Consider the following 16,046-nt stretch of genomic DNA (forward strand, 5'->3'; position numbering starts at 1 on the left):
AATTTTTATGAACTTTGACTAAGGTTCTTGAATACAGTTAACTCCTGATTATATGCAAAACCCGGTGGCAGAAGCACTATGGATGTTGAAAGATAAGATAAAGATTGCCCACAGAAAGGTTAAAAATGAGGGGCAAATAAGATGAAAATTGTTCTTGCTTAGAAAGAAAACTTAACTATTGGTAAAAAGGACATTGTACAGCAAAAGTTTAGTACTTTCATAAAACTTACAATGAAGGAACAAAAAATGATAGCAAAACAATCTTTATATTTACTAGGTTTTAAACAAAACAGCCATTTGTTTCTAATTCTGGTTGTGGAAACACATTTCTTGATTTTCAACTGGGCTTTTCTTAGCATCAGTTTTGCAGTCAACTGTGCATCACCACCTTGCAAACCAAAATACTGCAGAAGTAATGTTACCATGTTGCAACATGCAAAATGTTTCTTAGACTTTTCCTACTGAAGTAGGGTAGTTCCCTGTTTGCGTAGGGAAAGTAATTGAGATCCTACAAAGGTAATTTCATTCCAAATACCATCTCATAATTAGATGGCTTGGTAGCTTTTAGTGATGTTCCAGATATCTGTATCCGTGGATATCCAAGGGAAAATCTGTATACGTATCCGTTATTTTTGATGCATCTTTTCTATTCTAAATTTTTTTAAATATTTAAAGAAAAGACTCTTAAATTCCGTTTCAATTAGGTTTTACTCCCTGTTCAAATTATAAGGAATCATTTCGGTTGTCCCCCCCCCCCACCCTGTCACAAAAAAGAAGGGGTAATAAGTTTTTACAGTGTGTATCAGCGTGTCTATTTCTGGCATCGTAGCTCCTAAACAGATTAACCAATTTTTATATTTCTTTTTCCATTCAAAAGGTGACTTGATCAAAAGTGTTCTTAGCTTGGCCTCGTTTTTGTAGAACTTTAATCACCGGAGATATTAATTAAAAACCGACTTAACATTTTTCACAATTATGGTAGTTAATACTTTCCAGTACATTAAAAAATTTTGGTCCTAATTGAAAGAACAAAGTTTTCTGCATTTGATATTTGTTTGGATCTTCCAAGTTATATACAGTAGGAGCTATGATCTTGTTAAGTAAATTTTAAATGCAAATCTAAGTCTTTATACGCATGATTGGTAGCGATTTCATAGTCAGAAAATAAGGAGAAAAGTTCAATGATTTAAAATTTCTATCTGCTGTCCGTTCATATTTGTTAACAATGTGTGTTTTGACCTGCAAAATTCATCTTAATATGAGGTTGGTCCTCTGGGACATTTTTTTTTCTTTTTTACACAATTTTTAATCTAGTATTAGTTTTTGTTACTTATTTGTGGTTTGTGTTATTCTTCATTTTAGTTTTTCCTGACATCCTTCAAAAAAAGAGACTAAATTCTCTATTAACCGTTTGTAAAGGTGTTCCCATCTCTGTTATTTCTTTGGTCAGAGTAAGTTGGGTAGAATGGGTCAGCGCTGCATTTATGCTGTAATAAAATGTGAAAAATGATTTCTTGCCAGTAGCAGCTTTACATTCTTGCTCCTGTATCCTAAATCTACTAAGCAAGCTAGAAATAATTTTTCATATTCTATTTAAGCATTAATGCAGCGCTGACCAATTCCTTTCAACTCTCCCTCAATTTTAACGAAGATTTCTGTAAAGAGTAAATCATAGTCTTGATTATATTTTTGCCGTAGATGATATTTTTTGAAGAAACATTGCCATTACCCTGAAGGGAATACCTCCTGTAGCAAATTTTACACTTGGGAAAAAAAAAATTGGAGTCCATATCCGCGGATCTTGACATTAATGATCCGTATATCTACTTTTTTAAACGATCCGGCACATCAATAGTAGCTTTTACTCCATGTTCCTTTTCAGGTAACACAGTACATTAATGTTTGGGAACAGAGCTTTTATTAAAGAATAGTGCATCAACAAGCATTTAACTATTATAATTATTAAAAAAAAGAAACTTCTGATAGGTTCTGTAAATTTTAATTATTAGCAGTTACAACTGTATCTGTCGATTTTCTGCTTTTAACTAAATTTAAAATAACACATTATAAAATAAAAATATCCTACTATTACAAATACTCATTCTTATAGGTTCGCAAAATTTTGTACGCACAAGTTTTAGTACACTCAATGCATTGATAAATTGAAACTTATGAATAATTGTCTCTTTTTTATAACAATATTTAAATTAGTATTTCATAATGTTACTAGTTTTGAAAAGTTTAGTAAAAGCAGCTCAACAAATGGGTTCAAAAAAAAAAAAAAAAAAAAAAAATCCATTGTTTTAACCAAATTTTTTTTATCCAAATTGATAACCATAATGTATTAATTGGCTTCACAGATGATTGAAATGTTATAAGGAGTTATGTGCATTTTCTCTAAAACTTTAACCTTTTTTAAAGAGAGGCATTTTTACTTGAAGACTGAAAGATAAACACTGGAATTATACTAACTGAATTCGGAAGTAACAACTTTTGGACGAGTTTCTAAGACAACCATCTTTCCAGTATCTTCCTGGACATAAACTGTCCAACTGGTAGTGATAAATTGCTTCACCTGATTTACTACAGTATTATAAGCACTACGAACATAAACCAGAGGTGTCAGCAGATGAAGTGTCTGACTGGTATCCTGAAATAAACAATTTCCTTCTATATACACTATAAATTTTTAAGTTACATGCAAAGCTCTATATTTATGAGTAGAAATTAATAGAATTTTGGCTTTTACAAAATACCAAATCACAATAAACATTTTTTCCATTTTTTGGTATTATTTTAATAATTAGTAATTCAGTTACCTTTTATACTATATTTTGTAAGAAACATAACTCAAACTAATATGTTTTCATATTTCAAGATACAATATAAAAACAGCAATTACAAAATTTGGATATAATGAATCAATTTTCCTTTCACTCAAAATACTGTACTGCAATATTTTATTTTAATTATCACCTTTGTGTTTCATTTATTTTCACAGATAAAAAAATCGTGGTGTAAGATAATAGCAAAATTATTATTTACCTATTAAGAAACAACATCTATTTTGAATTACAGTATCACGTATACAGATGAGGTAGCAATAGATTTAAATTATATTCTTGGGAAAGGTGTAAGTTGAAATATAGGAAACGTGCATTATTTTGAAATTTATTTTAAAAAGGTGGAAATCCATTCTTCACATCTTTGCTTCAAAGCAACGGTAAGACATCTAATCACAGAAATAACACTAAGATATCTTACTGTTGCTCTGAGGCGATGATATAATAGAGTATGAATTATCTTGACTTTGAATAACTGGATGTTCATTTAACTGTGTCTATCAAGTACCATGATTTTTTTTGCCCCCGCCTAATCTTTAAAATAATTGATAGAAGTGATGGAACAATTTCAAAGTGTACTGTTAAAAATTAAAAATATGTATACTCAAACCCATTTTTGTGCAGTTTTTTTTTTTTTTGTGCGGTATATGAAAATTTTAATCAGATTGGGACTCAATTTACGAAATGATTTATAAAACACGTGCAAGGTAGTATCGTCAAGTGACGACAGGGACACCACAACTAACATCATGCTTTTGTGCAATCATTTGGTATGGGATCAAAACTACTCCAAACTATACTTCTTTTATGGACAGAAAATCCATTTTGCTTTCTTTGAACTTGGAACAGGATGAAATACTTGCATAGAGCTTAGAGCAACTAATATTATTGACTCGTATCAGATAGAACTAGTCCACTCTTTTGAAAGGGGTTAGGGTAGTGGCAGAACAACTGCTGAGGGTGTTGAAAGAACAGGTATTGTAAAGTAAAAAAAAAAAAAAATGTGATACCAGATTAAACCAAAACCTGGATCTGCACAGAGCTACTGCTTCTTGCTATTTATAACTCTTATCAGTTAGAATGAGTTCATTAGTTGAAAGGGGTTAAGGGGAAAAGGATACAGAACAAGTGTTGGTAGGGTATCAAAAGAACAGATTTTGAAAGTAAAAGAAGAATGTTGAAAAAGGAAGTTCTTATGCAAGAAATGTAAAAAAATAAGCTTATTTGAATAGATTCTTATGTTTTTTAGATTGCCAGTTTAAAAGAAAATTAAATAGTTTTAGATAAGATGAATAGGATTAATCAATGACTTAAATAGTTTTAATTAGAAGTCAAAAAAATATAATAATGATTAAGAAATGAGCATTACACAGCGGAAAACTTTACAACAATTCAGGTTTCTTTAGTCCCCCTCCCCTTTTATTTATTTGAGAAGCATAGTGAAATGATATTTCAAGTAGAAAGATATTGCTGTTTCAAAAGCTAAGAAATAAAGCTCTTATCTTTAGAAAGTGTTCTAAAAAATATTTCTCCCCTTCTCTTAGTAATTATTCGACCGAACAGGGATGAATATTTTTAAAGTTAATGCTAAGGCTTTCAAAAATAATTAATTTGCTCCGAAAATTTTTTTTATATTGTGATATATTATTTTAACTTGTTTAATGCACAGAAATGTGCTTTAAATGCAACCTGTGCTTTGTTTTTAAACAAAAACGTCAACTATTCGGCGGCCGAATATTTGGCCTTGACTGTGGCTGAATATTTGGTATTCGGCCAAATTACTATTCGTTGCATCCCTAAACCATACTAGTCTATTGTACACTGCCAGGTTAAAATTGTTCCAACTATAGAAACAAGAATCTTTCTGAAGCTAAGTTGCAATAAACTTTCCTATAAATTCTGAGAAATAATCTGTGTGGTGCCTAAAATTTTTCCTGACTCTTAAGATTTTACAATTTTTGTCAGTCTTTGATCATGATGTCATTAAATGAGAATATTATAAGCATGTAAGATTCAAAACAATAATTAAATTGCTTACAAACATTTAGTTTACATAACAAGATTTTTAGCAAATGTACTTGAATGGTTAAAATTGGTATTTGAATGAAATGAATGAAATGAAAGAGAGGGGGACTCAGCAGAGCCAAGCACTGCGACCAGAGGTCTATTGTACTAAACCCCAAACAAAAATCTTAAAAAAGACCAGTGGCCGTAGCAAAGATTAGCAGGCATTTAACGGGAATGTCATAGATTTCCCAAGGATCAAGTAAGTGGCGGCCAAGGTGTTCAAACCTATAGGCAGAAAAAGTCTCACAATCACACAGAATATGTGCAACAGTTTCCTCATGAAAGCGACAGCCTCTACAAATTGGGTCATCAGACACGCCCATAATAGTAAGATGCCGCTTCAAAGTACAGTGACCAGTAAGGAGGCCAATAGCTCTTCTGATGCTGTTGCGGTTCAGACTTAAGAGCTCCTTTGCCCTAATACTAGGGCAACCTCTATTAAGTTCTTTCGCCTGCCGCTGTCCATCAAGGTTGCGCCAGTTATTATACTGTTTTTTACCAAAAATATCAAAAACAGCAGTTCTAATAAGATTTTTCGAAATCCCAATTGCTGGCTCAGGGCCAACAAAAGGGATATCAGAACCATTCCGAGCAAGATAGTCGGCCTTTTCATTTCCCTGCACTCCAGAGTGTCCAGGTACCCAGCAAAGGGTAACCTTGTTCAGCTTTGCAAGATTGCAGAGCAAATTATAGCACTCCCAAACGATGTGGGATGTCATAACATCCTTCTTAAGTGCGTTTAAGGCAGCCTGACTATCAGAGCATATATGAACACAACGGTCTCTATAGCCACGACTCAGGCAAATACCACAACACACCAGGATAGCGTAAATTTCAGCCTGAAAAACAGAAGTAAATTTGCCCAGGGGACAGGAATATTCAATACAGTCGCCGGGACAAAAAGCCCCAGCCCCAGTCCTTTCATTCATCTTAGAACCATCGGTGTACCAGAGAGTGCAATCTTTACCATGAGATAAGGTAACATCCCTCCAGTCACTCCTAGAAGGAAAGATAACCTGATATGGCTTATCAAAAGCATACTCGCCAAGCATGTAGTCACTTGGCAGGCCAGAAAGAGGATGAGTAAGTACATCCTCATCAAAGTACTTCCAGGAAAGGTAACAAGAGTAGGCTTTCCATTGATTTGAGCGTTTAAGCCTCTCCATACACAGGAAAGCTTCTGCTTCAATCCGCATATGGAGCGGACATAAACCTAAAAGTAGTTCCAGCGCAGCAGTAGGCGTTGTCCTAATACAGCCAGTCATGGCTATGCAGACTAACCTCTGCAGCTTGTTAAGCTCATTTTTAGCAATGTCAAGTTTAGTTCTTGACCACCAGACAATAGAGCCATACGTAATGATGGGACAGATAACCATCTTGTAGATCCAATGGATAACCCTGGGGCTGAGCCCCCAGGTTCTACCAATAGCTCTCTTGCAAGACCAAAGGACTTTATTAGCCTTTGCCAAACAGTGGGTGAAGTGTTTCTTCCAGTTCATCTTGGAGTCAAAATAGATCCCAAGATACTTGACCTCGTCAGCGCAGCTGAGAGTTTGTCCGAAAAAAGTAATATTACTCAACTGGATTGCTCTTTTACATGTAAAAGCAACCATAGTGGTCTTAAGAGGATTTACAGAAAGACCCTCAGAATGACACCATCTTTCCACACATTTTAAACCATGTGATAGGATTGAAGAGACAGTGTCTAAGAACTTGCCTCTGGCCATAATGACCACATCATCAGCATAGCCACAGCAAAAAAGGCCAGAAGAAGTAATGCTTTCAAGCAGCGAATCAACAACAAGACACCAAAGGATAGGTGAAAGAACACCACCCTGTGGACATCCAGCATTTGCGTGAACAGTTAAATCAACACCACTAAGAGAGGCATTGACAAACCTATACCGTAATAAATTTTCAATCCAATTAACAATAGTTACATCAATACCCCTACTGGCAAGGGTTCTCAAGATAGTAGTAACAGGGACTCTATCAAAGGCACCTTCAATATCAAGGAAGACAGCCAGAGCTAACTCCTTGTCCTTATAAGACTTCTCCAAAACAAAGGAGAGACTATATAAGGCAGTTTCAGTAGACCTGCCAGGTTGATAAGCATGCTGAGAAGGAGAGAGAGGGGAGACTTTCAACACTGTTTCCCTAATATGTCTCTCAACCAACTTCTCCAAAGCCTTCAATAAAAAGGAGGTGAGACTAATAGGTCTAAAGGACTTAGCCTCAAAGTAGTTATCTTTTCCAACTTTTGGTATAAAGATAACCTTGGTATGCCTCCAAGCAGTTGGAACGTGCTCGAAAGCAATACAAGCTCTAAAAATCCTACAGAGTACAGGGGCAAGAACCTCAATACCCTTTTGAAGAAGGGCAGGAACGATGCCATCCAAACCAGGAGTCTTGAAAGGCTTAAATGAGCGGAAAACTTTACAACAATTCAGGTTTCTTTAGTCCCCCTCCCCTTTTATTTATTTGAGAAGCATAGTGAAATGATATTTCAAGTAGAAAGATATTGCTGTTTCAAAAGCTAAGAAATAAAGCTCTTATCTTTAGAAAGTGTTCTAAAAAATATTTCTCCCCTTCTCTTAGTAATTATTCGACCGAACAGGGATGAATATTTTTAATGTTAATGCTAAGGCTTTCAAAAATAATTAATTTGCTCCGAAATTTTTTTTTATATTGTGATATATTATTTTAACTTGTTTAATGCACAGAAATGTGCTTTAAATGCAACCTGTGCTTTGTTTTTAAACAAAAACGTTAACTATTCGGCGGCCGAATATTTGGCCTTGACTGTGGCTGAATATTTGGTATTCGGCCAAATTACTATTCGTTGCATCCCTAAACCATACTAGTCTATTGTACACTGCCAGGTTAAAATTGTTCCAACTATAGAAACAAGAATCTTTCTGAAGCTAAGTTGCAATAAACTTTCCTATAAATTCTGAGAAATAATCTGTGTGGTGCCTAAAATTTTTCCTGACTCTTAAGATTTTACAATTTTTGTCAGTCTTTGATCATGATGTCATTAAATGAGAATATTATAAGCATGTAAGATTCAAAACAATAATTAAATTGCTTACAAACATTTAGTTTACATAACAAGATTTTTAGCAAATGTACTTGAATGGTTAAAATTGGTATTTAGTTTCAAAAGACATTTAAAAAAAAACCTATTTGAGAAAGAAAAAACAAACAAATTACTCTGTATTTTGACAACGTATCCTGTTGACATCCATAAAAGCAACCTTTCGCAGTGGTTTCATTTATGTAAGCTTCTAAGCAGGCTATAAATAAAACAACAATCATTAAAAGAATATACAAAAAAAAAAAGAAAAATTATAAAACATAAAAATGCATTTTTACTTAATAATTGATATTTGCTCTGCTATATACCTATATATACTTTTTCTGCTTATTTTCCCAAGTTTTTTTTAAATTAAATATTATGTTCTTAAAATTAAATGCAGAAAAGAAAAGTAAACAAATCAAGATTATATATAACTAGAGGACCGGACAGACGTTTGTTCTGTTCAAACTTTGTAAACTGAAAAGTTGAAAATTTTCAACAAACTATCAAGTGTTTGAACCATTTTGATGAAAAAAAATAAGTAAATAGAAAATGTGTTAAGCTGCTTGGTGTCAGAATGCACATATTTATTACAACCTGATTTATCTAGTGCCCACTGAGCAGTTGTTTTATCAACTATTTTTTCTCGCGTACTTGAAAGATCTTCATAGATTGTATGATTTTTCTTCAGCTATACTCAAAGGATAAAAATCATCTTCAGATATTAATTATAAAAAAGTAACTACCCATCTAGAAAAAAACAGGAAATCCCGCTGCAACGTCCCCCATTCGAAAAAGAATAAAACAATTGAATGGATATCGTTTTTAAAAAATGATAAATGTAAAAACAGTTCCCTGAATAAGCAAAATTACCCTCCCCCTCCCAATGTAAAATAAACACGTTCTTCAACTAAAATGACTAAACACTGTTTAAAAACCAAAAACAATTCTTTGAAATTTAAAATATTTCACCAGATGAACAAAAAATATAATAAATTACATTAACAGCAGTAAACAAATAATCACGAAACTGTATTGTTATAGCCAATGTTGCCAAGCCATGTTCCTGTAATCCTACCGATCAGTGAGCAAAGCAAACTCCGACCGATTAGCGTTCCCATTTTTTGAAAGAAAATTTCATCATATATTTGCCTAATTTCTTCTTCCCACCAAAGGTAAAAATCTTACACTGCACTGATCTTTTGTGTACGGAACTACCCTGTTGTAATTTATCTGGACGAAAATGTGTTTTGTCTTCAAATTCCATCATCTTTTTTCTTAAAGTAGTCTTGCCATTGGTGCCAAAACTCAGATGGATTTGAACCAAGAAACAAATGTTGTTATGTACGGTACTTTCTGATCATTTGATTAGGAAAACCTAAAGCACCAATCCTGTCACATGGTTTAACTACGACAAAAAATACATGTTATGCATGAAGATAGGTTCCTGAGATTACCTAGAACAGGGCTGTCCAACTGGCGGCCCGCCAACGCATATTGTGCAGATCGCCAACTTCTTATTCAGCATATTTCTTTTTTCGACATTATTGGTATCAAGAAGCATCCGAGACTACCCTTCTTGGTCAAGCCGGGGTCCCGAAATTTTCTCTTGATCGCCCTTTTATACTCTTTTCATTGTTTTGAGAGAAAAAGGTACAGGACATCTACAGGTCAAGGTCAAGCAGTCCTATCCTGCACGCTGGTGTTCAAACGAATTCCTAGAAATAGTATTGCCTCGCGTTGGCGAAGGGAGACAGGAAGGGTAGAGAGAAACATTTCGGATAAGCAAAACCTGCCTGCAATTGGTTAAAAATAAAGACCCCCCCCCACACTGATTCTACGGCCTTTGTTGATTTCGAAAAAGAAATTGAGAATTTGCTCTCGTCGCTTCTATGTTTGGAAGCATATATTTTTGCGAAAGTGCTTCTTTGACAATGAACTTAATCAAGACACGTCACAGGAGCTCTATCTCTCCGACAGTTCATTGACAGACCTTCTGTTGGCAACGAAAAACATCGAGGTTGGCATTCCTGCCCTTGTAAAGAAGGCGGATCTGCCTCAATTTTCCCATTGAAATTTAAGCAAATTGTTTTATAATCCTCCTGTTTCATTGTTTTATAATTAATTATTTCTTATACATTAAGAATTATTATTAATTATTGTATAAGAGGTAAGAACTGATTGTTCAAATTTTTCCAACTACGGCTCGCCAGAAGATCAGCGACCGGAATTCTGGCCCGTGGGCTCTTTGCAGTTGCACAGCCCTGACCTAGAACATATAAACACATAAAAATCCACCATCTCTCTTTATAATATTAGTATAGATTTGGGAGATTTTCCGATTCGATCCATCGCCACTCGAGAAACCATTCTTGACACAACTTAATTACACATAAAAAATTTGATCAAAATCGTTCCAGACATTTAAAAACCTTATGGTTGTACACATCTGCACAGAAGAAATATATATATTAAGATATGAAGTTTACACGACACTAATATAGGTAAGAAATCAAACTTCGAGTATGTGGTATAGTAGGGGGAGGGGGGCGGGGAATTCTCTACTGCAACCTTTGAAAAAATAGGCATCAAAGCAGTTCATAATTTTGTATTTATCTTCACCTTGTGTGCATCGTATTTGTTTACTTCTTCTTTATGTAACGTGTAACAAAAACTTTTATTTTTCCTATTGCATCATCAAGGCTCCAAAAAGTTTTTAAAAAAATCATTCTTGCACCATTTTTTCAAAAAATGATCAAAATAGATTCAGTTCGCCAGAGGGGGTGATTGGGACTGAAAAGTGGGGGGGGGGGGGGGGGCAAAAAAATCAACAACTAAAAGCCATTTTTAGCGGCAGCAAAAAAAAAAAAAGTACAAAACTTTGCTAAGGCCGGTTTTGAGGGCATATGAGTGGTAATTGATGTACATTTAACAGCTTAACTCACGTTTTTCTTAAGATTTTGATGAATTATGCTTATGCATACCAAAACTTTTCCCAAAGAAACACTTAGACAAAAATTAGACTTACATTATTTTTTCTCACTGCAACTGCATCTCATCTAACGTTTGGCTGCTTTTGAATCCTCTAAATTAGTTAATACTATTTTTATTTGCTCAATTTTGAAAAAAGGTCCAACCCCCAGTAACAGACACAGAGACAATTCTGATGATACCCAGCAACAGATAGGATGACGAAAGGATGAGTAATGGACAGAATTCCCCTTTTATCTTTAAAAGGTGCAAAAGTTCCTTATTTTTAGATCTAATAGGGGGACCCGGGGTAAAATGGGTATAGTTGCATTTTTCTTGATTTTATTCTACTGGACAACATTTTTTGAAAATAAAAAAATATGATGAAAATGTTTACATATCAGGCAACATTTTGACTTGAGGAAAAAAATCTCGCAACTCATTTACCAGGCTTAGCAACAGTTTTAATTTTCAGAACACAAAACAATGTTTTATAGTGAGTCATAAACTTCTTTCTAAAAAAATTTACAGGAAGATTTTCGGAAGTTTTTTATTTGGATTTGATAAAAAAAGAATTTTTCTAACAAGAAACTCAAAAAATAAGTAAATTTTAATATTTACAAAAATTTTATAGCACCTTTAGTTGTACGGGGTAAAATGGGTATAGCCAACATTTTCGAGTTAAAGACATTGAATGCATGAAGATTAAAAAACTTAAATTATCTTTGCAAGACAAATGTTAGATATTATTCATCTTTTAAACTAAAAGTATGTTTTAAAAAGTTTTATAAATAATTACTCTGTTTTTATTTGTTTTATTTTAATTACTATAACTCACACCAATTAGTACTTAAAGGTATTACATTTTTCGATTATTATCGATATAGTTCATGATTACTGTAGGTTAGTAATTTACTGTAAGTTTATTATGTATATGGTTCATTGCTACATATTAAAAAACATAGTAAGTATTGATCGTTAATACACTGTCTTTTTAATTTCCTTTTAAAACTACCAACCTCCCATGCTCAGAGCATAGTCTAAGTACAACCTCACACACAATCACAACAGAATCCTTATGTCCCATAGCAAAGTTGTACTGAATAACTAAATCCTCCTGCTATACCTCTTGGTTCACAGCCACTTTTTAACACTGGTAAGGAAATGAAAAATTTACGAAAAAAAAAGTAAGAGTCCAAACAAAGGTGGGAGAATTTTTAATTACAGAGCAGGTGGCTGCAAAATTGTACAGAAACAGGCAAGAGGCAAACAAAAGCAGAAAAAATAAATAAATACACATAAATTAAATAAATTAAAAAAAGACATTAACAATAATCAGGGCTCCCAACACATTTTAGCTATAGAAAAGGGTAAAAGAGGACCACTTTGAATCAAAAAGGGGACCAAAGAGGACCAGTTAGGATTAAAAAGAGGACCTCGGGAGGACCATTCATAGTTAAACCCAGGGTAGCACCAAAAGGCAAATTAGCTGCCTGGCAATAAATACGTGAAGAAATTCGTTAATTAGCCAAAATAATGATTTTTAATGATAAATCCATATCACCTTCTGTACGTCTGAACTTCTTATCCATTGAATTATATTATTCACACAAACATTTGGATGGGGGGGGGGGGAGGGTAGTGACAAGCAAGCATGTAACTGACCATCTTACAGAGTAACTTTAATTGTAAAATAAATTTTCTACTAAACAGGTAAAAACTGGCTAGTTAAAAATAATCACCCAAGTGACCGATCAATCAGTGCATACCTAATAAAGACCTTTTAGATACAGTTATTACAGTAAACATCTTAGTACATAGTAGTTAACAAAATTTTTCACATAACCAGTTTAAAGAGAATTCATTTTGATATAAGGTACCGCATGACAAGAAGATATAGTTTGGAGGCCAGGAAGTCCCCTTCCCCCTCCACAGCCCTTGGTTTTTACACATATTTCCAGCCAAAATATGGTAAGTTTATATATATATATGAGAGTTTATGACCAAACACCAAAGCAGGAGGTAATTTCTGGCTACGCTACTAACTGACTAAGTTCAAAAATATTAGAGATTTGCAAATCATTTATTAGTATGCTAAGTATCCAAATCATTTGTTCATATGTATGCATTATTTGTTCGGGCACCAAAAAAATATTGTAACTGTCTTCAAGTACATATAAATATTAGTGAGAAAGAAATTTTTTTTTATTAAAGTCACCATACCCAAAAATATACAAATGCTGCTTAAGCGATAAATACACTGAAAGTAAATTTGAGCCTGCTTTTACTGGATAACTTAATGTAATAAATAAATGTTTAAGTTTAGATTCATAGAGCTATATTTTCAAATTGAAAATACTCATTATGATTACTTAAAAAAATAAGGATATAAAGTTTTTTAGTTTTTAAAAATAAAATTAAATAAAAAAATTTGAGGTAGCACATGTCAAAACAGCTTCCAATTTTAAAAAATATTAAAATAATTACAAGATGCAAAAGGATTGAAATCTGGCACAAGAGAATCAAATTTTCGCGAAGTATGTTCACTGTTGGCATAATTTCCAAAAAAAAAATATTCTCTAAAACTAAACATGACTAAAATTGAACATAAAATATGCTAGTCTAGGATAGCATATGTGAAAATAACATTCGATTGAGCAAAATATCAAAATATGTACAAGATGCAAAAAGATTGAAATCTCAAAGACAAGAAGCAATTCCTCGCGAAGTTCGAGTAAGTGCAATGCTGCTATGGTTCCAAAAATAAGAAAGTTTATTATCTATTAAAATTAAACAAAAAATAAGCTATTCTATGATGGCGTATGTCAAAATAACTTCCGATTGCCAAAAATATCATAACATTAACAAGATGCAAAAAGATCGCGAAGTGCGAGTAAGTTCAATGTTGCCATGGTTTCGAAAAAAAAAAGTAGTTTATTACCTATTAAAATTAAACAAAAAATAAGATAATGTATGGTGGCGTATGCCAAAATAACTTCCGATTGCCAAAAATATCAAAATATTAACAAGATGCAAAAAGATTGAAATCTCAAACACGACAGGCAATTTTCCGCGAAGTGCCAGTAAGTTCAATGTTGCCATGGTTTTGAAAAAAAGTAGTCTCTAATCTATTAAAATTAAACAAAACAGAAGCTAATCTATGGTGGAGTGTGTCAAAATAACTTCTGATTTACAAAAATATCAAATTATTTACAGGATGCAAAAAGATTGAAATCTCAAACACGACAAGCACTTTCCGGGAAGTGCGAGAAAGTTCAATGTTGCTATGGTACCAAAAATATAAAAATTGTCTTTCAAAATTAACCAAAAAATAAGCTAATCTAAGGAGGTGCTGTCAAAATAACTTCCGATTGCCAAAAATATCATAACATTAACAAGATGCAAAAAGATCGCGAAGTGCGAGTAAGTTCAATGTTTCGAAAAAAGAAGTAGTCTCTTATCTATTAAAATTAAACAAAAAATAAGCTAATCTATGGTGGAGTGTGCCAAATAACTTCTGATTGCCAAAAATATCAAAATATTTACAAGATGCAAAGAGATTGAAGTCTCAAAACCCAGCAAGCAATTTTCGGCGAAGTCCAAGAAAGTTTGAAGTTATCATGGTTCCGAAAAAAAAGTTTATTATCTATTGTAATTAAACATAAAATAAGCTAATCTAAGTTAATGAATGTTAAAGTAACTTCTGATTGTCAAAAACATCAAAATATTAACAAGATGCAAAAACATTGAACTCGCAAACAACAGGAAGTATTTTTTCGCGATGCTACATATCGAACAAAAGTTCAGAAAATTGCACTGATGAAACATTCTTGATTTTTTTCAAGTGCGTACGAACCCGTGAAAAATATCGGTAGCAAAATGCTTTGATTTCACGGCATAACTCTTCCCCCAAACTTCTTCATTTGCTAGATTTCCATGTTACAGCGGTGGGAGGAGGAGTAATGACGTCAATCTGAAGCGAAATAATACCAGAAAGTCAAGTTCAAGAAAAACGGCGCCGCGGCAGAGTGTTCGGGCTTAACATAAGCCAGCACACAGTATCTTTTAATGTAATGAAAATTTTTAAAATCTGATTTTTTAGTAAAAACAATACAAAAGCGGACTAAACGGACCAAAATGTTAAAAAGCGGTCTAAAGCGGACTTTACCCTAAAAAACGGACTTTGGCGGGAAAAGCGGACCATTTGGGAGCCCTGAATAATTGATAAAATAACTAATGAAGTAGGAGTGAAAATTAGTGATTCTCCTAATTGTTCATCCCAGCAATTGGCGACAGGCCGGTTGTTGAATTTGTGGAATTCATAGGTTTAATCACTGAAATGTCAGCTGAAGGTGAATATACTGAGAAGTTTGCTACAAAATCATCTGCCAAATTATCCTATGTGCTCCCCAAGAAAGATGACATTGATATTGTGCAGGCATCACAAAGTTGTAAAAATACTACCTCAGCCAAACCGCAAGACTTTGCCAATGCACCTTGTGTTCATAAATTTGGTTCTGTAAACATTTTTTGTGGTTGTTTTGGATTAAAGTTTTGATTCTCCAATGCAATTATACTCAATTAAAAAAAATTTTCTCCATTAGTTACAGTGTAGTTCAACTTTAAAAAGCATATACCCATTTTACCCCGGTGTATACCCATTTTACCCCAAAGCACGGGGTAAAATGGGTATACACAGGGGTAAAAGAGGTATACCCCTTTACACTAAATTTAAAGTAAAAAGTTAACACAAACTATGTCCAAATTAGACCTAGGATACACAATGTATAGAATATTGAACAAAAACATAATTATATTTCATATTTCTGCTATGGGTCACTGAAATCAAAAATGCTGTTTTTTATACCCATTTTACCCCGGGTGACCCTACCTTATTAAATTCAAATGAACATGAAACACCGGCAGACCATGTGGTGGATGTTCATAAACTTCCACCACTGCCTTGTAAATACGAACTGGCTCATAAAATTCACTTTGATAACACTAAATGGTTGCACTGTATTTATGGGTCGCAGCAACATCGGTTTTACCCTCTAAAGTTCTTATGACTCTCTGTTCCTGGACCC

At 33.5% G+C, this 16,046-nt stretch overlaps 1 protein-coding gene across 1 annotated transcript in view; it reads right to left on the reverse strand.

The window, feature by feature from the left end:
- LOC129224100 (transmembrane protein 59-like) overlaps window positions 1-16,046 on the reverse strand; it is a 31,752-nt gene that overhangs the window by 7,854 nt on the left and 7,852 nt on the right. The window contains exons 3-4 of the mRNA XM_054858506.1: window positions 8,124-8,206; window positions 2,473-2,650 (exon numbers count right to left, since the gene is read on the reverse strand). Coding sequence (XP_054714481.1) covers window positions 2,473-2,650; window positions 8,124-8,206 — 261 coding nt within the window. The remainder of the gene's footprint in view (window positions 1-2,472; window positions 2,651-8,123; window positions 8,207-16,046) is intronic.

Source organism: Uloborus diversus, chromosome 6 (assembly GCF_026930045.1).
Source record: "Uloborus diversus isolate 005 chromosome 6, Udiv.v.3.1, whole genome shotgun sequence".
In the NCBI taxonomy this organism is placed as follows: domain Eukaryota; kingdom Metazoa; phylum Arthropoda; class Arachnida; order Araneae; family Uloboridae; genus Uloborus; species Uloborus diversus.